This window comes from Leucopleurus acutus, assembly GCF_964270905.1.
Source record: "Leucopleurus acutus genome assembly, chromosome: 20".
Classification (NCBI taxonomy): domain Eukaryota; kingdom Metazoa; phylum Chordata; class Mammalia; order Artiodactyla; family Delphinidae; genus Leucopleurus; species Leucopleurus acutus.
In genome coordinates this window covers 44,765,337-44,791,643 of record NC_139162.1, presented here as the reverse complement: position 1 = coordinate 44,791,643, position 26,307 = coordinate 44,765,337, and the positions used below count along the sequence as shown (strand labels likewise).

The following is a 26,307-nucleotide window of genomic DNA, read 5'->3' as shown; positions in this document are numbered from 1 at the left end:
TTTTTAATGTCAAAAAGCGTCAATCCACCTAAGATAAAGACTCGGCTTTCGACGTATTCTTTCAGTAGCCGGCTAAGAACCTCCTACTTGCCCTCTCTTGCAGCTCCGCCCCCTCCGTAAAGTATCGCGGGGGCCTCAGCCTCCCCAACAGAAGAGCCTCTCTTCTTCGCTGTTCTCCAAATCCTAGAGCTAGCCCAGAAAAAGTGTCACCTAGCTTTACAGACGTTCCTCCTGAGAGATGGCCGCGCCCATTGCACGTAGAAAGCGGTATAAACGGACGCGGCCATCTTACCTCACTGCCTGCGCAGCTGGAGACAAAGAAAACTCAATTTCCAGGTCAGGGAGCCTCTATATTGGTCTCAGGAGGTTTGGGCTTCTGAGACGCTAAAAGCAGCAGTGACGTCTGTGTTTAGGGACCCCGGAACACTTGCCTCTCCCCGCCCTCAAATAGCCTAATCGTCTAACAAATGGCCTAGTCATTCGCCGTACGGTACAGATTTAAACATGGCCGGCCCCAGCAAGAGGTTGTCAAACAGGCGCGGCCATCATACCTGCCATTAAAATTCAGAAACCCAGAATCCTGTTCTCTGGAAGGTTGCCAGGTGGCGGCCGACAGCCTCAAAGTTGCGACTGAGTCTGCGCACGGCCACTCCGGATGGGAAATGCTCATACCGCGGAGAGGCGGCGTGGTGCGGCAGTTTCAGGTTATGGGCGCGGATGCGGGGAAAATGGGAAAGGTCAGTGTGAGAAACAGTCCAAATTCAGGACCTGTGTAGGAGGGCGACCAGACGGCTACGGTGGCCCAACTGGGTCAGTCATGGGAACCCGTAAGGCTCAGAGACTGAGGGTACTGAAGGGTTAAGTGATTGGGCGTCCGAGCCTCTTGGGGGAGGGAGTCTGGGGTGGCGGGTTTGTGTGAGTCAGTGTCAGAGTCTGTGAAGAAGATGGATTGGGAGTATATGGGAATCAATAAACGAGGGTTCTTGGTTGAGAGAGTGCGTGGGGGTCAGTTTATGGTGGTCTTCAAGGGTCTGAGGCCAAGTGGGTTTCTTCGAAAACACTGATTTGAACGGCGTTAGGGCTCAGTGATCAGAAGCCTGAGGGGTCAGTGACTGGAGGTTCTAAGTTCTGTTTGGGTACCTGGAACTGGTGATTGTGGAAACTTCGGGGTTCAGTTCTGAGGGTGGTCAGTGAGGATCAGTGTTTGGAGAAATCTTTAGGCCATCAGTGATGAAGATTTCCTTTAGATCATCGATGGGGGTATCTGAGGGCATCAGTGACTGGACTTTTGTATATCAGGGAATGGGGAATAGAGGGATCAATGTGGGGGGGAGGTGTCAGTGATTGGGACTGTTAGTAATTGTGGGGGGAGGTAGGACAGTGGGAGTCCGCGATTGATCCCCAGTCTTTGGGATAGCATTGGAGATCAGTGTGGGTTCGCCATCAGGGATCTGTGTAATTCACTGTTTCACTGTTCGGCAATCAGAATGGATCAGTGAGTTTTGTAGTCACTAAGTGGCCTTTGATGGTCAAGTTTGGCATTCCGGGATATCTGTGACTACAAGGACCTCTGGGAGTTAATAGATTGGAGACACCGCGTGTGTCTGTGATTAGGAGGCTTAATGGGGGTTGGTGTTGAGGCTTGCAAAATGCAGACGTTGGGGATGAGAGAGTCAAGGATTTGAGACTGCAACCCTGCACAGTGGGAACACACTTCACCCATGTGACATGCCCCAGCTGATGAGCAACCAGTTCTGTTCAGTTCGTTAGGGTGAAAGCCCACTTCAAAACTCTTTTTGAAACCTCCCTCTCTGGGAATTCCCTGGCGGTCCAGTGGTTAGGACTGTGTGCTTTCACTACTGAGGGCCCAGGTTCAATCCCTGGTCGGAGAACTAAGATCCTGCAAGCCACGGGGAGCAACCAAAAAAAAGAAACCTTCTTTTCCCTTTTTTACTGTTCCCCACATGAATGAAAGTGCTTTGAAAGGATCAAGTGTTAGAATTCTCTAAAGTAACATCTTGTTAAAAATGCATATTTCTCCTAATATTTCCTTTAAGGTTCTTTCTGGAAAATGTAATGACATGTCCATCTGTGACAGCATCCCAAGAGTCAGCCTGGTTTCTGGAAATCTATTCTGACTCCATGGCAGCTAGGATGGATGTAACTTTGCCTGTGGTTAGAAAACGAAGGGTTTACTGAGTAAGTATCTAAACTGATGTAAAAGATTTTGCTGAAGGAGCAAACCTTGAGAGCATTCGGAAAATACTTTTATCTAGGCTTAACTTAAAAATAATGTTCCCACCACACACACACACACACACACACACACAGACACACACACACAAAGAAAGAAAAAAAAGTTATTATGTGAGATGATGGATATGTTAACTAACCCTGTTGTGGTAATCATTTTGCATGTATATATGTATCATATCAGGGCATTGTACACCTTAAACTTACAGAGTGTTATATGTCAATTATACCTCTATAAGGCTGGGGAAAAAAAGATGAATTATGGAAGGAAAAGAAACTGGATCTAGAAGTTACTGTGTTCTAAGAATTTTTTTGCTTCATTCTGTGTTTTTTAGGCATGGTACGTTTGACCTCCGTGAATCTGTGCCATATAAAATCCTGGTAGAACAATTCAATAAACGTAAAACCACAATAACAAGCGCAAAAACAAAAGTTAAAGCTACTTTTAGAAACTGTTCTTCACTGAAATTAAAGTCAAACTAATGGTGATTAAGATGGACTGAGACAAAATTACAAATGAAATGCAATTATGATTTTGACCATTAGCTTAATAAAAGGGTGAAATGCTGAAACAGTATTTTAATTGTTTTTATAAATATTACGTTCAATCCTTATGTAGTCTTTAGACAAAACACAATGAGTATATCACCTTAAGGAGCAAAGGAAGTTGAGAGTAAGGCAGGTAACATCTTTCAGAAGCCATACATGTCAAGCTTTCATTTTTAGAGCAGACAGTCTCTGATTTTTCCTTCCACAGAATCAAAGATACAGACCACATATGCAAGGGTAAGGAGTTAGGGCATTGTCTTTTTCTTGTAGCTCTTTTCCTTCATCATCTACACTGTGCTCAATGCCAGGTGTGGGAGCAAATACTTTTTCTTTTTTAAGTTTTTAACATAAATCTTTTATTGAGATATAAAATGCATAGAAAAATATACAGCTCAATGAATTGTCACAAAGAGAACACCCCTGGGTGTTCAGATCACAAAACAATGTTCTAGCACCCTGAAATTCTCATGATACCCCCTCCCAGTTACTACCCTGCCACAGGGAACCATTCTCCTAATTCTAACATTACAGATTAATTTTGTCTGTTCTTGAACTCTAATTAAATGGAATATCTATACCTGATGGGGTGGCAGTATGTGGCTGTATGTGAAACATTTTTTTAAGTTTGAATACAGATTGTTTCATTTTATTTATGCAAGAAACATTTTTCCAGATCGTTTCCAGATCTGGACACAGATACACAGACAGTCAAATGTTCTTATGTTAAGGCTACAGCTCAGTGAATTTTTACATTGCAGAGAACTGTGTAAACACAACGTAGATCACGATATACATCATTTCTAGCATGCCAAAGCCTTCCTTATCAGTCAATACCCACTGCTGCCCCTGGGTCTAATTCAATGGATTAATTTTGCCTGTTTTTGAACTTGACTTAAATGGAATCATAGAAATAATCTGAAGCCAAAACATTCATACAATGTGGAAGTTTTGTCTGAAATTCTGAAACCAGACACACACCAGGACAAAATTCTGTTCTATAGCCCTGGCTTGGCCATTTGAGATTGCCTGTTTTCTGTTATTCCCTCTGGAATCCAAAAACATAAACATTTAAGTGAACCCTGCAGTTTGGGGTGAATTTGGAGTCAGGATCCTGTTAATGAAGTTAACAAGTTAAGGCTGATTCTTCTTTGTAGGTAATTTGGAGGGGGACCTCAGAGCCCCCTGGTCAAAATCTCTTAGCCTTTGGAGACTGACCATTGGCTGCAGAGACTGAATAAGGCAGCTTAAAAAAGAGCCTGCAGGGAATTCCCTGGCGGTTCAGTGGATAGGACTCGGCACTTTCACTGCCGTGGCCTGGGTTTGATCCCTGGTCAGGAAACTAAGATACTGCAAGCAGCGGGGCATGGCCAAAAAAAAAAAAAGCCTCCATGTGGTTGCCTGCCTCCATTTGACAGTAAGTTGTAGACATGATAGCCCTTTTTACCCCTAATGTGAATTTCCTGAGTACAAGAACATTTTCTTATGTGACCACAATATAATTATCAAAAGCAGGGACGTTAACATTGCAACACTATTATTATTTAAAAATTTTTTTTTCACATCTTTATTGGAGTATAAATGCTTTACAATGTTGTGTTAATTTCTGCTGTACAACAAAGTGAACCAGGTATATGTATACAAATATCCCCATATCCCCTCCCTCTCAAGCCTCCCTCCCACCCTCCCTATCCCACCCCTCTAGGTGGTCACAAAGCACCAAGCTGATCTCCCTGTGCTATGCAGCAGCTTCCCACTAGCCATCCATTTTACATTTGATTGTGTATATACATCAATGCTACTCTCTTACTTCATCCCAACTTCCCCTTCCCCCTCTGTGCCCTCAAGTCTTTTCTCTACGTCTGCGTCTTTATTCCTGCCCTGCCACTAGGTTCATCAGTCCTGCATTTTTAAATTCCATTTATATGCGTTAGCATACGGTATTTGTTTCTGACTTACTTCACTCTGTATGACAGATTCTAGGTCCATCCACCTCACTCCAAATAACTTGATTTCGTTCCTTTTTATGGCTGAGTAATATTCCATTGTATATATGTACCACATCGTCTTTATCCAGTCATCTGTTGACGGACATTTAGGTTGCTTCCATGTCCTGGCTATTATAAATAGTGCTGCAGTGAACATTGTGGTACATGTCTCTTTTTGAATTATGGTTTTCTCAGGGTATATGCCCAGTAGTGGGATTGCTGGGTCATATGGTTGTTCTGTTTTTAGTTTTTTAAGGAACCTCCATACTGTTCTCCATAGTGGCTGTACCAGTTTACATTCCCACCAACAGTACAGGAGGGTCCCCTTTTCTCCACACCCTCTCCAGCATTTATCGTTTGTAGATTTTTTGCTGATGGCCATTCTGATACCTTGTTGTGGTTTTGATTTGCATTTCTCTAATGATTAGTGATATTGAACATCTTTTCATGCATTTGTTGGCCATCTGTATGTCTTCTTTGGAGAAATGTCTATTTAGGTCTTCTGCCCATTTTTGGATTGGGTTGTTTGTTTTTGTGATATTGAGCTGCATGAGCTGCTTGTACATTTTGGAGATTAATCCTTTGTCAGTTGCTTCATTTGCAAATATTTTCTCCCTTTCTGAGGGTTGTCTTTTCTTCTTTTTTTAAATTTTTGCGGTACGCAGGCCTCTCACTGCTGTGGTTTCTCCCGTTGCGGAGCACAGGCTCCAGATGCGCAGGCTCAGCGGCCATGGCTCACGGGCCTAGCCGCTCTGTGGCATGTGGGATCTTCCCGGACCGGGGCATGAACCCGTGTCCCCTGCATCGGCAGGCAGACTCCCAACCACTGTGCTACCAGGGAAGCCCCCTGTCTTTTCTTCTTGTTTATGGTTTCCCTTGTTGTGCAAAAGCTTTTAAGTTTCATTAGGTCCCATTTGAAACAGTATTATTATTGTTATCATAGTAGCATCAAGTGAAAAAAAAATAAAAAACAAAACACACAACATAAGAGCTGTGAGTTGAGTTTTATTCAGTGTCTTACTGAGAACTATAGCCCAGGAGACAACCTCTCAGCTCTGAGGAATTGCTACGAAGAGGCAGGGGAGAAGCCAGTATGTATATGATTTTTTTTGACTGGGAAATACATGTAGTCAAGCATAAAAAGATCATTGCTAGTCACAAAGAATAGACATCTCAAGTTAATGATTTTAGTGCTTTTCTGTGTATGGAAGAATTTGGAGTGATTGAAATTCTTCCTTAGATATGCATCTTAACTATCTAGGTGCCCTTCTATCCAAAGCACAGAGTGCCTCCTGTCTTTTCCATTCTCAATTTCCCTCAGGGCGCACTGTCAGTAGGCACCCACAGTGGCTAATGACTTGATACTTGTAGAACTGGAATGGTGAGCAACATTTTTTGTTTACAGCTGTCTCATCCACAGACCTTATTTAGATTTCTTTAACTGTCCCAATAATGTCCTTTATAACAATTATGTTTTTCTGGTCCAGGAATCTAATCCAGGATTACATGTTGCATTTAGTTGTCATGTCTCTTTAGAGTCCTTTAATTGGGAATATTTTCTCAGTCACTTTTTGCCTCTTTTGACCTTGATGTTTTGAGGAGTACAAGCTAGTTATTTTTATAGGATGTCCTTCAATCGAGTTTTTCTGATTTTCCTTATGAAATATGTACATTTCTGATTGCTAGTTGGAGTTGTGGTGTGTCCTCAATGTCCCATATCAGGAGATGCATGATGTTGGTTTGTCATATTGCTGGTAATGTTAACTTTGATCATTTGGTTAAGGTTATCCACTGTAACCTTAATAGTGGGTTGTCTACCATAAAGTTATGTTAATAAGTATCTTATGGGGGCATTTTTTGAGACCATGTAAATAACCTCAAACTTTCATTCACTAGTGTTAATATTATCCTTTAATGATTGTTGCCTGAGTCAATCACTACTGTTACGGTTGCCAAAGGATGATTTTCTAATTATATCATTCCCTTATATTGATTAGTTGGAGCTTTCCCTTATCCCCCATGTATTTATCAGTATAAATATAATAGTGCATCCTAGTTACATATAAAACAGGAGCTACACATTAGAAACTTACAAGCTGTTTACACTGTTGAGTTAGATCATGAGCCAGAGCTCAAACCTTCTAAATCTCAGAGAAAGCATCTTGGGAGATTGACTAGTTTACAGAGAAAGAGTTGTCAGATCATGTGACAAATAACCCACATAGACAGGAAACCTCTAGGGTCCCACTCTGGCCAGATAGATTTCTAAAGTGCTGTCACAATGAGGGATTTGGGAGCTAGAGAAGGAAAGAAACGGACTGTCAGAAATGTAGCAGAACTGTCAAAACCTGATGAAATGATCCATACATATTGTAAAACCCAAGTCATGGTTTTGTTGATTCTGTGACAGTATATCATATTGTATTTTTAAAAACTCATGGTGGAAAAGGTCAGATGAGATTATGTGGGATAGTTTCTTCAATTGAGTTATACCAAACTGTGGGTAGTTTTCTGTGGTTTTATTTTCTGTCTTGATTAAATGTTTAATCAAAGAAGTTAGAAGATATATATGAAAAGTGGAAGGAATCATATCATCTCACACCGATCAGAATGGCCATCATCAAAAAATCTAGAAACTCCTGGGTTTGGTTTTGTTTTTTTTCTCAGTTCCCTGGCCAGGGATTGAATCCGCACCCTCAGCTGTGAAAGCCCGGAATCCTAACCACTAGGCCACCAGGGAACTCCCATGGGTTTTGTTAAAGGAGGTAACTTTTGGAAAGCCCCTAAGGATGGGCTTTTTAAAATTACCATTTATCATTCCTGTTTTCACAGATGAGGAAAATGAGGCCCAGTGAAGTGAATTGTCTGGACTAGATCCCTTCAGTCAGTTAAAGGAATCACTGGCTTCAGACTTCTGTCTGAGTAACTCTCAGGCTCAGGTTCTTTCCAGAAGTTCCCCCTGCCCCAAACCCGGAGCACAGCCATCATTCAGATATGTCTACTGCCCAGTCTTCTGCAGGCTTCTTCCTCTTAGGCCTCAGAAAGTATTTGGGGAGGGTCTGTTTGATGACTCTCACCATGGGCTCTGCTTATCTTCAGGTTTCCTGAGTGCCCTGTACACCTTTGGGTCCCACCACCTCGCTGGACAGCAGGGCTCTCCGTGGGGCCCACAGGACCTTGGACACGTCTACAGAAAGCCCTGTCAGCAGCTGCAGCTGAGGGTGAGTTACTGTTTTTTAAAAATATTTATTATTTGCCACGCCACAGACATGCAGGATCTTAGTTCCCCGACCAGGGATTGAACCCTTGCCCCCTGCATTGGAAGTATGGAGTCTTAACCACTGGAACCCCAGGGAAGTCCCAGAGGATGAGTTACTGTTGAGAAATAGAGCTGTGAGAGCCTAGCAGACCAGGTAAAAGACTCTCTCGTCCAGGAGATGGGAATTTGGGACAAAAATCCCCTTCTGAAGGAGTCACCTAGGATCCAGACCTCTTGCGAGAGCAAAGATTCCTACATAACAGGAAATATCATCATCCCTGAGCCAGAAGTTTAGCAAGACTCAAACTGTTGTCTCTCCCTCTAGGGACCCTCCATGGCTACATGGTGGGAGAAGGGTTGGCCCAAAGATTCAGAGAGACAGGCAGAAGTGAAAGGAGAGGCAGGGAAGGCCATGTTCTCTCATGTGATAGGCATGTTCTCTCAGGGGAAGGGGACATTGGTCCAGCCCAGTGCATTCTGCCATCTTGTAGTGTGGCATGTGGCCAACCCACTCCCCTATTTTTTCTGGCCCTGTCTGGACTCTTAGCTGCATAGCCATGGAGACCAGGCTGAGGCTGAGTAGCCAAGTCCAGGCAGGTGAGGGAGGGAGTGTAGTGGCCCAAAGCTGGATTAACTGCCCCAGGCCTTTCCTGCCAGCTCAATTCCTAATGGACAGTTCAGTTCTCTCAGAGAACCCCGTCCCCTTTTCAAACCCTCCTGTGACTTCCCTCATAATGAAAAAAGGCAGTGGGAAAATGAATGAAATATGTAAACAATGAGATGCATATGTGTTACAGTTACAGATTAGAGTAAGAAACATCTGCCACCCAAATCGAGCCACTGATAATATTTTACTGTATTTCATACCAAAAGTTTTTCTACATATATATTTCTTAAATAACGGGATTGTGGGGTTTTTTTGTTTTTTAAAACTTGAGATGTAACTTACATAGAGAATAACATGTAGCTTTATGAATTTTTCCATATATGCACCTTCATGTACTCACGGCCCAGATCATGATAGAGAATATTTCCAGCTCCTCAAAGGCTTCCCCACTTCTCCGAAGCAGTGCCTGCCCAAAGCCATCACTTAGGTCAGGGTTGCCTGTTTCTGAACTTCATATAAATGAAATTGAAACAAATTGATCATACCTTGTTTTTTAATTGTATTTTTGACTTACAGCTATAACTTGATTAATATATTATTTAAGCAAAGAAGTATCTGTATTTAACATTCAAGAAAATCACTTTTTATTTCTTCTGTAGAAGAGACAGGAATCTAAATAGTTCATCTTAATACCGTTGAGACAAATTTGTTATATCTTGTGAACAGGATGTTCCTTAACAAAAGACATATAAGGGAGCTTTCTGGGTGATGGAAATGTTCCATATCCTGATTGTGTGGTGATTACATGAGTGAATAATTTGTCAAAACTTATCGAACTGTACAGTTAGAATGGGTTCATTTATTATGTGTAAATTATACCTCAGTAAAGAAAAAACATTTTTTTAAGACACAGTAAGCTCATTGCTCAGTCTCTTCCCGCTGCTGATACGATAGTTAAATGCCACTTTCACACTAACCATGCTTTATGACTTATGCTTTATGACCTGTACAGTATTTCAGTGCATTTAATGGATATTTATTGTCCATTAAATAAATGATATTTATTGTCCATGAAGAGAAAAGTAAAACATTAACTCACTTAGCACTGTAGTGTTAGGAATTTTTCCATATATGTACCCTCAGGTACCCACCACCCAGATCATGATAGAGAATATTTCCTGCACTTTAGAATTATTCTCTTTTTCAAAAGATGATATGTCAGTAGTTCATGAGAAAGAACTTCTGTAAAACAAAGCAAGGAAAATGTACTCATTTGGAAACAACTTTTTCCCTTAAAACTAGTGTCTTCTGCCAATCACTAAACTAATTGGAAGCTGTTCACTTTCCTTAAAAGGAGAAACTCATAATTTTATTCACATTCTTTCAGAGGTTCAGAAGGGCTTCTAGAATTTCCTCCTCTCAGAGAATCTTTATTTTTTCTTAGTAACAACTTGAACAGTTCCTCTTCAACACTATTGGAATATATAAGTAAAGCAAACAACAATTTTTACCAACATTATTAAGATATTGTATAAAATTCTTCCTAGCTTTTGAATAATTTAGTAGGTCTGGACCTTAGGTGACCTTGAGGCCTCAGTCTTCATCCTGAGGTAGTTTGACCCAATGAACCCTCTGTATTATTAACATTTGGCATGCCTAGGCTATTTTACCAAGAAAGTTTACCTTCACTTGTCCAATTAGGACAAGTATTATCTCAGTTCAAGGATGATAATATTATAGGAATTTCACCTTCAGTGCTAAGCTCACCATGTGGGCAAGCTTAATATTTAGGGACACTGAAGTCCTTTTATACTTATGTGACATTTGGAATAAATCATTTTTAAATTCTCAGGCTTACTTGACACATAAAAGTATAAAATTAAATAAAGTCTGTTCTTCCAGCCGTGACCAGTTCTTCTCAGTCTCCTCTGGTTAATTTTCTTTGATCTCAGAATTGACCAACTGTAAGAATAGGGCAGTCACTGATTAGTGCTGGAGGGATTATTCATGATTATGTAAAGAACCCTCAGGACAGTAATTTGCTAGACGTGTTTTTACAGGAGAGAACATCAGGATAGTCAAATGGTGTGAATGTCACTATACTCAGGAAAAGCTCTTCTCTGTCCTGTAGGAAAATTAGTCTCTTCTTTTTGCAAAGGAGAGATACTAGTTGCTCTGTTTTAAAGGTTGTCCCTATACTGTTTCTCAGTGGGCAAGGCCTGGATCTGGGGGGAATCAGCTGTGGGGTTGACAAAGTTGGAGTTGTCATCCATCAGGGCCACAACTCAAGAATGCCAATCAGGAGACAAACCCTTGTAGCCCCACAATGGTGGGATGGTTTTCCTGCCCTCAAAGGCGTGAATCAGTTCTGGTGGATGTAAAACTTATTTCGTCTGAGCCTTGCCTTTTGCTTTTTGCCTTTCTTTTCCTTTTCTCTTTTACTGAGGTATAAAATACATAGAGCAAAATGTACAAATCATAAATATACAACTTGATGAATTTTTAAAATACATATACACACTCATTTAACCACCACTTAGATCAACATTTCCATCACCTTAGAGCTGGGGTTGGCAAACTCTAGCCCACTAGCCAAATATGGCCTGCCATCTGTGTTTGTAATTAGTTTTATTGGAATACAGCCACACTCATTCATTTACATATTATTGTCTACGGCTGCTTTCGTGCTACAACAGCAGAATTGAGTAGTTGTGGAAAACTCCATATGACCCCCAAAGTCTAAAATATTTACTGTCTGGTCCTTTATATGAAAAGTTTGCTGACCTACCTTAGAAGGCTCCTTTCTGCCCCATGTCAGGGACTCATTCCCTTCCCCCATTCTGACTCTGTCGCCATATTATTCGTCTTACCCATTCTGGAACTTTCCAGAAATGGAATTGTACAGTATATTCTCTCCTATGTTTGACATCTTTCATTTGGCATAATGCCTGTGAGATTTATGTTGCATGGATGTCAGCAGTTCATTCCTTTTTATTATTGAATAGTATTTCATTGTATGGATGAATCACAATTTATCTCGTTCTCCTGGGCAGTTTCTAGTTTTGACTCACTATGATCAAAGCTGCTATGAACATTCTTACATTAATACAAGTCTTAGTTGAACAATATTCATGTATTTCACTAGTATTTCTCTAGTGTATATCCAGGAATGGAACTGTGTTCAGCTTCAGTAGATATGGCCAAATGGTTTTCCAAAATGGTTGAACCAAATTACAGTCCCCTCAGTCATGTGTGAGAGCTCTTGTTGCTTCTGGATGTGGATGTTCAATTCCAGGCTGTAGATTATTGGCAAAGTATATTCAGGCCTATTTATAAGGTTTCTCACTACTGTGAGTGAAAAACTTAAAACATTCTTAATCAATGTTTGGTACAAATTTACTTCCATATTTCCTAATACGGTGGATGTTTGTTCTCATCTGTTAAAAATTATTTTTTAGGGAATTCCATGGGGTCCAGTGGTTAGGACTCAGCGCTTTCACTGCAGTGGCCCAGGTTCAATCCCTGGTCAGAGAACTAAGGTCCGGCAAGCTGCACAATGCGGCCGAAAAAAACATTATTTTTTTTTTTTTTTTTTTTTTTAAAAAACATTATTTTTTAATGACAGTACTTAATAAACTGCTGGGTGAATAACAAGGTTTAGGCTTTCAGTAATTATTTGTACCATACTTTAAGTAACCATTAGTTTTATTAATGTTACACAGTTATTTTACTTCCCTTTGAGTTTTTTTGTAATATTTTCATTACAGATATAGAAGCCCCTTTTCCAGAATATACTTGGGGCCAGTTATTTAAGTTTTAAGGATTTTGTTTTTTAATAACTTTCAGTTCTTACTTGGTAGCAACTTTCGTTTCCTGGTAAGTCTCCTCTGTGCATTCACATTCTGAATTGAATGGCAACATTTTTTTCTTCTACCCCAGTGATCTAAAGCATGGGTTTTTGTCCAAGATTTACAGGGAATTTGCAAGTTCTAAAACAAGTCTGGTCCCTCACAGCTCTGTTCTCTTTCTCCATCCTCCTCCCCACCCCGCCATCTCTGTCTTCACAGGCCGCAGATCTTTTTCCAAGAACAACAGAAAATGATCGAGTACCAGGTAAGTGTGACATTAACAAGCCAACTTTCGGGGCTTCCTTGGTGGTCCAGTGGTTAAGACTCCATGCTTCCAATGCAGGGGGTGCGGGTTCGATCCCTGGTCGGGGAACTAAGATCCCACATGCCGCACGGCGTGGCCAAAAACAAACAAAATGAGCCTACCTTCCCTTCTTGGGGAAACTGTTCTAGAAAAAAATATATGCATTTCAACCACATATGCCTTGTCATAGGCTGGGTTCTCAGGAAAACAAACTTGGGGATGGAAATTTGCACACAGAAGGTTTACTAGGGAGGCTCTTGGAACACCTGTAAGTCAGTGAAGGAAGCAAGGTGGGCAGAGGGAGTTGTTGAACAGAGGCATCAGCTGATCTTATAAGATGCTCTGGAGCTGGGATGGTCCTCAGTGTTGTCCTGAATGGAGGCAAGGAGGCCTTTGTATTCTGAAATCAACCAGTCATTGGTTGTAGGCTGCCCCAGGGAGGGGACATAAACTTGGGTGGGGTCGCTCCCTTTGGCCAAGGGAAATTCTCTGAAGGTTTCACGCCAGCAACAGCCAGCCATCTCCTAGCAGCTGGGAGAAGTACCTCGGTACTGCAGGGAGATTTGGGTGGAATACCACAGCCTCTCTATACACATAGACACAATGGCCAGATACTTATTATACATACTGTTCTACCCTTTTTTCCCAATTAAAATATCCTAGAGATTGTACCATATTAGTACTAAGAACCATGCCTTTTTTTAAAAATAATGTACATAATGCTCCATCGTATGCATGGAATACTTAACCCATTCCCCATATTATGGACATTTCGGTAGTTTCCAAATTTGATATTTTAAGCAATGATGCAAGGAACATTCTTTGTTGGAATGCAGATGTACAAGGGGAGAGTCCAGTGAGAGTCAACTGTGGACTTCCTGGTAGCCCAGCAAAAAGGCAAACACAGCCCATGACTTGCATTGGCCATAAGGAAGAAGTGTATTGTTATTTCCAAGAGAAAACTAGCTTTCCAGGGCACTTCTTTTTTAAGAAGTGTCTTAGACATTGATGTTCCTGTGGGTTTGAACCTTCTCTGGGGCCTCTGGGGGTGGTCTCGTCCACTCTTAGGTTAATGCTGGTGCGTCTGCAAGTGACTCCCACATCCATACCTAAGCTGAGGCCTCCTCTGAGAGCTTCAGACCCCTTTGCCCAACATCTGCACCTGGCTGCCCCAGAGCACTTCAGATTTAATGTGTACAAAGTTGAACTCTTGATTTCTGTCTCCTCTTCCCTGTCTCTCATCTCAGGAGATGGTACCATCCCACCAGGCAAGCCAAGACCCTGAGATTTTCCCTTGACTTCTCCCCACCTTCCACCTCTCACACTCAGTCACCAAGTCTTGCTGATTTTACAGCCTCAGTGTTTCTTCCATCTCTCTCCTCTTCATCCCTGTGTTTGGTGAAAAAGACATGGCCTTTTAGGTGCAGGATTACGTCTTTTCTGCTTTGCTCTGTTCTATTCCCTCCCATTCTGTTTCATCCTATCCTATCCCACTCCACCCCATCCCATCCCATTCCAGTTAGCTCTTTTTGGGAAATACTGCCCAGAACCTGTCGCTGAGCCAGGTCCTGTGCTCTGTGATGAAGCCTGACTGCTGCTCACGCACTACCACAGTACGTTGTTCTGGCATCAGAGAGGGAGTCTAGTTGGTACCTCCTTTGCGTGGGTCTTCGGGTCTCACGTGCCAGCTTCCATGGCCTCCACCCTGGTTTTGGTCCTGCCTTCTGATCCATCTGCCTGGGCCACTACTCAAGTGCTACTGTTGCAGGAAAAAAGAGTGGGGTACGAGAGGGTGGTCACATCCCAGGTCTCAGGTGAGTCCCTGGGACGGCTGTCAAGTGTGGGTTCTTGGCTTCGCGCAGGAAAGAATTCAAGAGCAAGCCACAGTAAATTGAAAGCAGGTTTATTCAGGGAGAAACACACTCCACAGACAGAGTGTGGGCCATCTCAGAAGGTGAGAAGCGCCAGGGTATGTACGGGGACTGTCAGTTTTTATAGGGGTGAGTAATCTCATAGGCTAGTAAGTGGGAGGATTATTCCAACTATTTTAGGGGAGGGGCAGAGATTACCAGGAATTGGGCCACCACCCACTTTTTGGCCTTTTATGGTCCACCTTGGAACTGTTATGGCATCTATGGGTGTGTCATTTAGCTTGCTGATGTATTACAATAAGGTATTACTGAGGCTCAAGGTCTAGTGGAAGTCAGTCATCCACCATCTTGGACCTAGTTGGTTCTAACCAGTTTATGTCGTGTCCTCAATAGCTGTCATTCTTTTAAAGGTTGTGCCCTGCCCCCTTCCTGTCTCACCACCTTAGGACCCAGCATTCTTCAAGGAAACCTACAGCCTCCTGAGAGTGGAGAGTGGCTGCTGTCAGCCCTTTCACCTCTGTGGGGCCCTATCAATGCTTCTTCTCTCGGGCCACTCCCAGAGATAGTGGGCCAGTGCCACTGGCACCGTGCGGTGCACTAGAGCTCTCCACCCCACTGACACCCAGGCACAGGTCCTGGGTGCCCCTCCCCACCTTTTTTTCTGTCCTTTAGAATTGTTTTCCCATTCTTAACAGATTTTTAAATAATGATTTACAATCTTTTTCTACTTAAAATAGGTACTTTTATATTGTGCTGTCATATGCCAGGCAAAGTTTATAAAGGCTTTACACATGTTAACTCATTTAAACCTCATAATATAATAACTAAGAGACACACACTATTATTATCTCCATTTAACAGATGAGAAAACTGAGGCACAGAGAGGTTAAAGAGCTTTCCCAGGGTCGCTCATTTAGTGGCTGAGCCTGTATTTGAACTCGAGCAGTCCTGCCCCAAAGTTCATACTTTTAACTGATCTGCTCCATTGCCTCTTGCGTCTGTCAGTGACTGTAAAGCAGTGGACAGCAGTCCACAAAACCACCCTCACTTCTGACAGCAACTGTAAGTTTAGAGGTTCCCAAGACCCTCGGGTTTGATAATTCGCTAGGAAGACTCACAGAATGTTATATTCACAGTTCGGGTTCATTACAGCAGACGTATATGGATTAGAATCAGCCGAGAAAAGAGACACTTGGGGCAGAGTCCAGGAGAGTTCCACACACGGGACTTCCATGTGTTCTCTCCCAGTGAGTGTGGACAGTGCAAAATTCTCTCAGCAACCATGTGTGACAATACAGAGTATTGCCAACCAGGGAAGCTCACCTAAGCCTTGGTGTCCAGAGTTTCCTTTGGGGGTTGGTAAACTAGACATGACTGACTGCTGACTTCAGTTTCCAGCCCCTCTGGAGGTTGAGCTGATTGATGTCTGTGAGCCAAAGCTTCCCCCTAAAATCATGTTGTTAGACTATCTGGTGTGGCCCAAGGCCCCCAGGTAAACAGAGACATTCTTACCTAGGAGGATGTTACAGGGGCTTAAAGATTAACTTCTAGGAACTAAGGGCAAAGGTCAGACCTCTCCTTGGGCAAGGTTAAATTCTCTACTATACAGTCACTTGAAGATAATATCTTAGGTACTAAAGAAAAAAGTGTTTACTTACAGGAGTAGAAGTTTTTTCCCCACACCAAACAATTCTCCAATTCTATGCAGACCATACAAGTTAGGGGGTCAGTCTTACAAGACTGCCTCCCACTTCAGATGCCTATTTGATAACCCAGGTGGTCACCTGAACTTCTGAGTAGCCAGCTATAAATTGGGGGTTCCCATGACCCCCTCCTCAGTTTTGATAATTTGCTATAACTCACAGAACTCAGGGAAACACTTTACTTACTATTACAGGTTTATTATAAAGGATATTATAGAGGATACAAATGAACAACCAGATAAAGAGGTACGTAGGGTAAGGTACAGAAGGGTCCTGAACACAGGAGCTCCTGTCCCCATGGAGTTTGGGGTGCACACCCTCCTGGCTCTGTTCACGAACCTGGAAGCTCTCCAGGGTTTTTATGGAGATTCCATTATTTAGGCAAAATTGATTAAATTATTGGCCTTTGGTGATTAGCTCAATCTCAAATCCCTCTCCCCTCCGCAGAGATTGGGCGGTGTATGGCTACAGGTTCCAACCATCTAATACCTGGGTGGTTCCTCTGGCAACCAGCCCCCATCCTCAAAGAGTTATATCATTTGTATAAACCCTGAGATGATTGACATGGGCTTGTTACTACTAATAAAAGACACTCATTATTACTTCTGTCCCTCTGGAAGTTACAAAGGTTTAAGAAGCTCTGCGCCAGGAATCAGGCAAGAAGATCAAATATATATATATATATATATATATATATATATATATATATATATATCTTTATTTATTTATTATTTTTGGCTGAGTTGGGTCTTCATTGCTGCGCACGGGCTTTTCTCTAGTTGCAGCCAGCGGGGGCTACTCTTCGTTGCGGTGCACAGGCTTCTCATTGTGGTGGCTTCTCTTGCGGAGCACGGGCTCTAGAGCATGGGGGCTTCAGTAGTTGTGCCACATAGGCTCAGTAGTTGTGGCTCATGGGCTCTAGATCACAGGCACAGTAGTTGTGGTGCATAGGCTTAGTTGCTCCGCGACATGTGGGATCTTCCTGGACCAGGGCTCAAACCTGTGTCCCCTGCATTTTTGGCAGGCAGATTCTTAACTACTGCGCCACCAGGGAAGCCCTAATATATATATATATATATATATATATATATATTTCTTAATATATATATTTCTTAATATATCACAATATCACAGATGCCTTCTTAGGTTAGTACCTGTGGGTCTTTCAGCAGCTGTCTCGTTCCGGGGCACTGGGCTCTTTGAAGAATTTGTTCTCTGTGCCCTAAACCAGAGGACTGACTGCCCGGACAGTGTAATCTGAGGCTTGCCAGGCTGTGGAGCCTCCTTTCCAAACTTCCTCCTCTGGGTCTCCATCTGGACTCTTCTGCCATTGGCCTCTTGTGTTTTAGTGTCCCTTGGGGCTCTGGCCTGAGTACTCTGCTCATCCTGTCTCCTTGCTGAGAGAGACCACACTGTGTGACAACTTTAGCTACCACTTCTGTGCTGATGGCTCACACAGCTTTAGCTCCGTTCCTGTTCTTGTTCCTGACATGACTCATGTCCATCCTGCTGCCTGCCGAGTGTCTCCCCCTTTGTGTCCCCAACACACCATGTCCTCTTTACTTTTGCAGTTTTTCTCAGCTGCAATTGAGATTGGTGACCAGTGTCACTCAGTTGCCTTTGAGATACCACAAAGGTAAGGGTGTTACCCTTACACCTTCTTCACACCCCACAACCAGTTAAGGTACAGGTTCTGCTCTTCTTTACATTGGTCCTCCTCTATCTCACTGTTTCTGTCTTACTTGTGAGCATCATCTTCCACCTAGGTTAGTACAGAGTCTTTCCTTTCTTCTCGCTCCAGGTCACCCACCACATTTCTCTTTCCATCCATTCACTTTCAAACTATCTGTGAGTTCTGTATCTCTTGTAGGCAGTATTACTTTTTTTTGTTTTGCAGTACGCGGGCCTCTCACTGTTGTGGCCTCTCCCGTTGCGGAGCACAGGCTCCGGACGCGCAGGCTCAGCGGCCATGGCTCACGGGCCCAGCCGCTCTGCGGTATGTGGTATCTTCCCGGACCGGGACACGAACCCGTGTCCCCTGCACTGGCAGGCGGACTCTCAACCACTGCGCCACCAGGGAAGCCCGGCAGTATTACTTTTTTATCCAGTCTAACAATCTCTGCCTTTTTGGAGTGTTTAATCATGTATTAAATAACCTTATAATTTAATATAGTTTAATGTAATTATTGGTAGGATTGGATCTATATCTTTTTAGCATTTAGTTTTCTATTTGTCCCATCTGCTTTTGCTTTGTTTCTTTTCTCTTGTGTGTGTGTTTTTGTGCGGATTAACTGAATAGTTTTTAGAATTTTATTTACTTCAATACACCTCTTTGCACTGAGTTTAGTGATTACTCTAGGGAGCAATGTCCCTCCTTAACTTTTCACAGTCTGCTTAGAGTTACCATTGTACAGCTTGACACGGAATGTAAGAAGCTCACCACATGCCTTCTAGAGTGTGCTTTCTACACACCCCACTCCCTTGATAGATTTCTCATTGTCTTAAAGTCCATCATTTCATCACTCACAGGCCTCTGTACTCTCTCCTGTAACTGAGTGATTTGCCATCCTTAAAATCACTGTTTGGCCCCCGTGCCTTTGTTCATGCTGCTCCCTCTGCAAGGAAGGCAGTTTTTCCATCTCTGCAGAGAAGATTCAGCTGCACATATCCCTTAGCTCTGAAGCCTAACTAGACCCTGATAATTTTAGTGGACCATTCACTTCTCTGCATGCCATAGCCCAGATGTCCTGCTGTCACAGCTCTTACCCTTTCACCCTGAGGGCCTTACATATCGCTCTCCCTGCCAGGCTGTGAGCTCCTTGAGGTCAGATGCCACCCATGACTGTGTCCCCAGCAACCAGGACTGGGTCAGACACAGTCTTCAGTCAATATGTGTTGACCCAAATATAAATGACAGTGGCTTCCAATCCCATCATATATAGTCCAAAGCCAGGAATATAAAAGGCATCCTAGATAAATGATCATAATAAGCTCTGACCTATGAACATTATAAAAAGTCAGAACCATCCACCTCTGCCTACACTTTCCCCACATGACTCAATGTCATTTCCTCTTCAGCAGAGACCTGTGTCATTCAAGGATGTGGTCGTGGGCTTCACTCAAGAGGAGTGGCATAGGCTGAATCCTGCTCAGAGGGCCCTATACCGGGATGTGATGCTGGAGACCTACAGCAACCTCGTCTCAGTGGGTAAGAACAGCTCTGCCACACAATCTAGATTATGCTTGAATGACCACCTTTCCTTTTTCAGTTGCTAAAAGTAACTGAAGTACCTAGAACCTCTGAAGTACCAAATACTTTCTATGTCTCAGACACTGTTTTAGCCACTTTTAAAATATTAGCTCATGTAATCCTCATAAGAGCCTTATGAGGTAGGTACTGTTAGTACCACTATTTTACACATTTGGGAACTGAGGCAGAGAAGGTGAAGTAACTTGCCCAGTGTCACCCATGCAGTACATAGCAGAGCCAGAGCAGGATTTGAACCCCAGCAGTCTGGCTGCACAGTGTGTATTCCTAACCCTTATACTGTGTGCTTCAGTGAGCTTGGCTTGAGTTTCAGTGGTCCTGGATTACTGCTTCCTTTTGAGTTCTGGACAAAGTGTGTGTACAGTCTCCTCCCAAGTACAGTGTCTGTTGTGTAGCCTTTAATGCTGCCTGAGAAGACCAAGGAGCTCAGTCCAAGGCCTGGATCATTTCCCTGGAACAGGTTATGAAGGCACCAAACCATATGTGATCCTCAGGCTGGAGCAGGAAGAAGCACCATGGATTTGTGAGGCATCATGCTCGGGCTGCCACTGTCGGGGTAAGTATGATAAATCCAGCAAAAGACATACTAAGGGAGGCTGGCACCTTTGGGATTTTGTTCAGGGTCCAGCTTTTAAAAGCCTTAGAGCTTTGAAAGCCGCTGGAGACATTTCTCTGAGAGCTTCAGCCTTCTTGGTGGCCCTTCAGCCTCCATGCATCCCACCTCCCTGTGTGCCTGCTCCATCTCCTTTTCTCCAGAATCCTTGGCCTCTCTCTTGAGGTTATCAGTACACTTTCTCTTTCACATTCAGGCATTCTTACAAATAAGCTTCTGTGATTCTCTTGTTCTTGCCGATTCCTTCCTATTCTCTATTCTAACAGTTTTTGGGTAAAATGCCCCAGACCTGCCTGCCATACTCAGAGTCTCACTTCCTATCCTTTCCTTAATCCCTTAAGTTATCCCTGAGTCCCTTAATTTCCTAAGTCACAGACGAGGAAGCAGTGAATTCCAGGAAGTGAACAGGGACAGTTGGGTAGTGAAGGAGACGCCTGAGTTTGGTCTGTCTTAACCACTTCTATTTAATTTTCAGAATAACTGCCCCTCTCCCGTCAGCTCTATAAAATATCTCAACAATAATCCGTGGTATCCTGAGTGTTGGTAAGCTACTCTTTAGAATGCCTCTGGACTTCTGCTTCTCCAGTAGAGTCATGAGTTTAGCAAGAAGAGTCAGTACCATCTGTTTCTGGATCTCTTTATGCCATTTGTACTTAGTGTTATAATCACATGATTGAATTAAATATTATATAAACCCCAAAAACATTCAAGTCATTTCATGCTTCTCCCCAAAATAATGTCTTTGAGATTACCACCATCCAGCTTTCACTGGTTGTAGTAGTAGCAGCAATAGCATTAGAATTTCTGGCCAACACTCAGTGTGTGCTCACTTTGTGCCAGGTCTGTTCTCAGTCCTTTACATATATCAACTCATTCAACCCTTACAATACCTGTGAGGTGTTTATTACCAGCCTTTATTCCCCCATTTACAAAATGAGCAAACAATCACAGAAAGGTTAAGAAACTTGTCTAAGAACATATAACAAAGTAAGGGACCAAATGGGGATTTGAACCCAGGTGGTCAGGCTCTAGAACCAGTATTCTTTTTTTGTAATTTTTTAGCCATGCCGCGCGGCATGTGGGATCTTAGTTCCCCGACCAGGGATCGAACCCTCTCCCCCTGCAGTGGAAGTGCAGAGTCTTAACCACTGGACTGCCAGGGAAGTCCCTAGAACCAGTATTCTTAACCATCACACTCTGATGCCCTCTGAGGTGAATTTTGCTTCATGAAACTGCTCGTCAACCTTCCTGAAACCATTGTAACCTGGCTATCAACTGCTTTTCTTTTCCCTCTTTCAAGAATTTTATATAATAACTGCCAAAAAATAGTATCCAGTCAGCCCTCCTTTCTAAGTTCTCTGTATCCTCTATTTCCCTGGCTGCAGCCCAGCCTTTTCCTTCCAAGGGACTACTGCATTTTCTGTTTTCCAAACTTGATTCTCTTCTCAATGGTGTAACTCCCTAAAGAAGTCATCAGTTCTGAGACCGTATGATGCTCACAACCGGCCTCTTTGACATTTTGCCACCTTTTGTCCGCCTTGTACCACCTAGGATCCCCTACCCCCCATTTTACCAGTCTGGATCATCTCCACAGTTATGTCCACTTATCCCTGTTTTTTGTCGAGCAAGAACTGAAGTCATCCTCTTTTTTACTTGCTACCTCCCCTCCACCCCACATGCACACAGGTGCATGCATATATATACCTCACCTTACTTCTCATTCCAGAGTTTTGCTACCATGAGCTCATTTTGAAGCTTCTGTCTCTGTCACCCTAATTGTTCTATGCTTATGTGCTAGTTTTGTTGGTTTTCCTTTGAGAAATTACTTTAAATCTTCCTGTCTACTTTTCATTTCCCACTGACATCTCCTAAAATTGGACCCAAATTACCTCATGCCTGAATGTCTTTAAGTTAGGGGTTCTTAATCATTTTTGTGCCATGGAACTCTTAACCATTCTGGTGAAGCCTAATAGACCCCTTTTTTACATATTAAAAAATAATAAAACCCATAAGATTACATGAGATACAAATTACTAAAATACAGTAATTACTAAAATAAAGTTAGAAAATGCAATATCAAAACACTAATGATGTTAATGATATTAATGATAATAGTAGATATACTTCCTTATTTATATATTAAGTTATGAGATCTCCCATCAGGTCAAATAGTTGTCATGATCTCAAAGTAGAGATGATTGTAAACATATTTTGAGAAACCTGTGACAACTATAGTGTGACATGAAAATACCTTATTCACAAACTAGGACAGTTACAGGAGCTAATACTACTGTTTTGTTGTTCACATTCATAATCAAAGGAAATGCTCAGTTGTAGTTAGAACAGATTTCTATATACCAAGTTAAGAGCTCCTGCTTTAAATTCTAGTTAGCTTCATTGATTCCTTCTTTTATCTAGTTCATCTTAGAGCCCTTGCCATTTATATTATTACTAACTAGCTCAACATAAACTCTCTGACTGCTGTAACAGTGCTTGTCAAACTCTTAATATGATAACGAAGCATCTGGGCAACTTGTTAAAATACAGATTCTGATTCTGTAGGTTTGGGGGTGGGGCCCAAGATTCTGCATATCTGCCTACATATCAGTTCCCAGATGAGGCCGATGCTGACCATTGAGAACCATGCATTGGGTAACAAGGTACTTTATGACATTTAAACCCCTTTCCTCTGTAACAGGGATCAGCAAACTTTGGCCTATAGGTCAGCCACCTAATTTTGTGCATAAACTTTTATTGGAACACAGCTGCACCATCCTTACATTTACATACTGGCTGTGTTCTCACCATACAATGGGAGAGTTAAGTAATTGTGACCGAGACCATATATCCGACAAAGCCTAAACTAGTCGCTGGTCCTTTAAGAACATGTTTGCCAACCACTGCTCTATAATATCTTCTCATCTTCAAAATTATTTCTCTCTATCATCTATGACATGTTTCATTACATTTGTCCCAGTTTCTGAATCTTCTATACTCGTATTGGTGCCTTTAGTTATGATTCATGCTCTATTCATATACTGTGCGCCCTTTAAATTTTTAGGGCATTTCTCAAATAGTTTTATTCCAGGTCATAATAACAGATTCATAAGGAAAGGTTTGCTGTACCTTCTCCAGAAAACATTTGGCAAGGTAACGTCCAGAAGAAAAGACGGCAAGACATGCTTTTGAGGCAAGGTACATTCATCAGCAAGAAAACATTGCCCAAGGAAAGAAGCCATGAATGTAATAAGTTTGGGAAAATATCACATCTGAGCACTGATCTTTTTCCTTCAATTCAAAACCCTAATAACTGGGACTCTTGTGGAAAGAGTGTGAACCATAATTTAGACTTGAATGGTTTTAAGAGAAACTATTCAAAAAAGCAAGATGAGTGCTATGGATATGGGAAATTATTACAACATACAAAGCATGATAGAAGACCTAATGGAGAAAAATTCTGGGAATGCAGTCACTGTGAGAAAGCTTTCAGCCATAACCCAGCACTTATGTATAAACCAGCAGTAACCAATTCTCTTGTGTACAAACGGAAGAGGGTTCCACCTACAGAGAAACCCCATGTCTGTACTGAGTGTGGGAAAGCCTTCTGCTACAAGTCTGAATTCATTAGGCATCAAAGAAGTCACACTGGGGAGAAGCCGTATGGATGCACTGACTGTGGAAAAGCCTTTTCACATAAGTCAACCCTCATTAAACACCAGAGAATACACACTGGGATAAGACCCTTTGAGTGTTTTTTTTGTGGGAAAGCCTTCACCCAGAAGTCACACCGCAGAGAACATCAGAGGACACATACAGGAGAGAGACCCTTTGTGTGCAATGAATGTGGGAAGTCATTTGGTGAGAAGTCATACCTCAATGTACATCAAAAAATACACACAGGAGAAAGACCCTATCGTTGCAGAGAATGTGGAAAATCCTTCAGTCAAAAGTCATGCCTCAATAAACATTGGAGAACTCATACTGGAGAAAAACCCTATGGATGCAACGAATGTGGCAAAGCTTTCTACCAGAAGCCAAACCTCAGCAGACATCAGAAAGTTCATGCTAGGAAGAATGCTTATAGGAATGAAAACCTAAAAATTGTAGAAAAACCTTGAGCAAGATATCCTATTTCATTATATGTGGAGGAATTCATCCTTAGGAGAAATCTCATTGATCTAATGACCATTTATCATAAGGCAAGTCATGCTCCAATTGTGACAGAAAATTTTATACTAAAGATTATAGAAAATATTTTATAAAACATAAACCTGTTCATTGTGGCTTATGAAAGTTTAAATGATAACAGAATACAAAATATATGTGAAGAAAATTAGAGGTATATTATGGTATGTCCCACAGTGAGCCACATAATAAGCACTATTTATATTTTAGAATTATAAATGTGAATTTAATAAATTATGAATATCAAGCACATATGTAGAATGCCATTCACCAAACTTTTTCACTCTAAATATCACCATTGTCTTTTGGTGTCTAACAATGCAAAAAACAATAATATGGCCAACTATTTTTTTAAAAAGCTTTAACATATTAAACCAGCACATTTTCTCCACCTTTTCTAGCACAATTGGCTTTTTAATCAGGAAGAAAGTAAAGTTGAACCAACAGCACAAACCATACAAAAAGAAAAATTGGAGGCAGACTTAAGATTTAAAATTTTAAAATAACAATAAAATTCTTGAAAGAAAATGAAAGGAGACTACATGTACAGTCTAGGAATTGGGGGAGATTAACTTTACCAATCCAGGACACTCAAAAGCTGTTAAAAAATAAATATTTGACTACATAAAAAGTGCAATCTTTTGCATGGCAAAAGATGCCATCAGCAGTCAATAAACAATGATTTGGGGGGAAATATTTGCAGAGCCAGTCAGAGAAAGAGTGGTCTTCATACTGACAGGAAAAAAATAACCCGATAGCAAAACATGGCAAAGAATGAATAGACAGTTGAGAGAAGAGCAAATCCAAGTGGCTGATGGGCTTATCAAAAAATGGTTAGCCTCAGTAGTTGTTGGAGAATGCAGATTAAAGTTATAATGAGATAACAGTAGGCAATCAAGCTGACGAAAAAGAGCAGGAATGCTTTCTGCTGTCAGGACAAAAGGTGTTCTTAAGACACTGCTGGTAGAAACATAAATTGTTACAGCTCTTTTGAAAAGCAATCTGACATCTATTATAACTTAAAATACTTATGCCACTTTGTGCAATCTTCTCTTAGAAGTAAAACCCCAATACATAAGGGACATGTACATTTATTGTGAATTGTTCCTAGTGGCAAAAAACACTAGAATCAAAATAGATGTCCATCAGCAGGGAAATTGGAAGAGGGAAGGAACTATAGTATATCCATTCCATAGGATGTTTATATAGCCATTAAGGTGAACAAGTTAAAACTATGCTAGTGGACCTGAATGGAATTCCACAATGTTTCCTTGAGAGAAAAAAGCAAGGTAGAAGTGTGTAAAATGACTCTGTTTTTGTAAATCAGTTACAAAATGCTTCTAGGTGCTTATGAGTGATAAACATGTATCATATATGTTTGTGTAAGATTTTATATGCATGGAGAAAAATATAGAAGAGTATACATTGGGTTCGGGGAAGGTGGGTGATGCAGGTGGATAATGGGGTAGTCAAGAGAAGGAAAATGAAAGCCCCAAAGAAAAATTATGTAAATAACTGAACCAAGTATGATATGTCAAATATGTGATTAAGAAATTTGAGGGGGAAGCTAGAACTCTACTAATTTGTGGAGATATTTGTGGTATATTGTTAAGTGAAAAGAGAAAATTTCAGAATGATGTATATGAATCTATTTTTTTAATTAAAACACGTATATGTGTATTTATGCATGTGTGTGTTTATATGAACAAAGAGAAAAGTGTGGAGGGACAGATATAAAACAAGATATTAACATTGGTTACCCTGGTGGGGAATGGAAATGTAAGTAGTTTTTAAATTTATATATCTTTGTATTGTTTTACTTGTTAACAAACATATATTACTTTTGTAATTTGAAAAACAAA

General features: G+C 41.6%; 1 protein-coding gene across 3 annotated transcripts; it reads left to right on the top strand.

Moving 5' to 3' along the window:
* The first annotated feature begins 665 nt into the window (after positions 1 to 665).
* On the top strand, positions 666 to 26,307 carry ZNF793 (zinc finger protein 793). 3 transcript variants are annotated; one of them, XM_082862324.1, is made up of 7 exons: positions 666 to 737; positions 2,058 to 2,199; positions 7,887 to 8,008; positions 12,721 to 12,766; positions 19,458 to 19,587; positions 20,108 to 20,203; positions 23,396 to 26,307. In XM_082862324.1, exons 4-7 carry the CDS (start codon positions 12,752 to 12,754, stop codon positions 24,376 to 24,378), a joined length of 1,224 nt encoding a protein of 407 aa, XP_082718450.1. In that variant the 5' UTR covers positions 666 to 737; positions 2,058 to 2,199; positions 7,887 to 8,008; positions 12,721 to 12,751; the 3' UTR covers positions 24,379 to 26,307. The 3 variants fall into 3 exon arrangements, with proteins under 3 accessions (XP_082718450.1, XP_082718452.1, XP_082718451.1); XM_082862326.1 differs by having other exon boundaries at positions 23,349 to 26,307; XM_082862325.1 differs by having other exon boundaries at positions 676 to 810.

Excerpts from the sequence above, each read along its gene's own strand:
- ZNF793 (XM_082862324.1), top strand. Across the intron at positions 19,588-20,107 it reads CAGCAACCTCGTCTCAGTGG|GTTATGAAGGCACCAAACCA; the intron begins GTAAGAACAGCT and ends TCCCTGGAACAG. Across the intron at positions 20,204-23,395 it reads CTCGGGCTGCCACTGTCGGG|AAAACATTTGGCAAGGTAAC; the intron begins GTAAGTATGATA and ends TACCTTCTCCAG.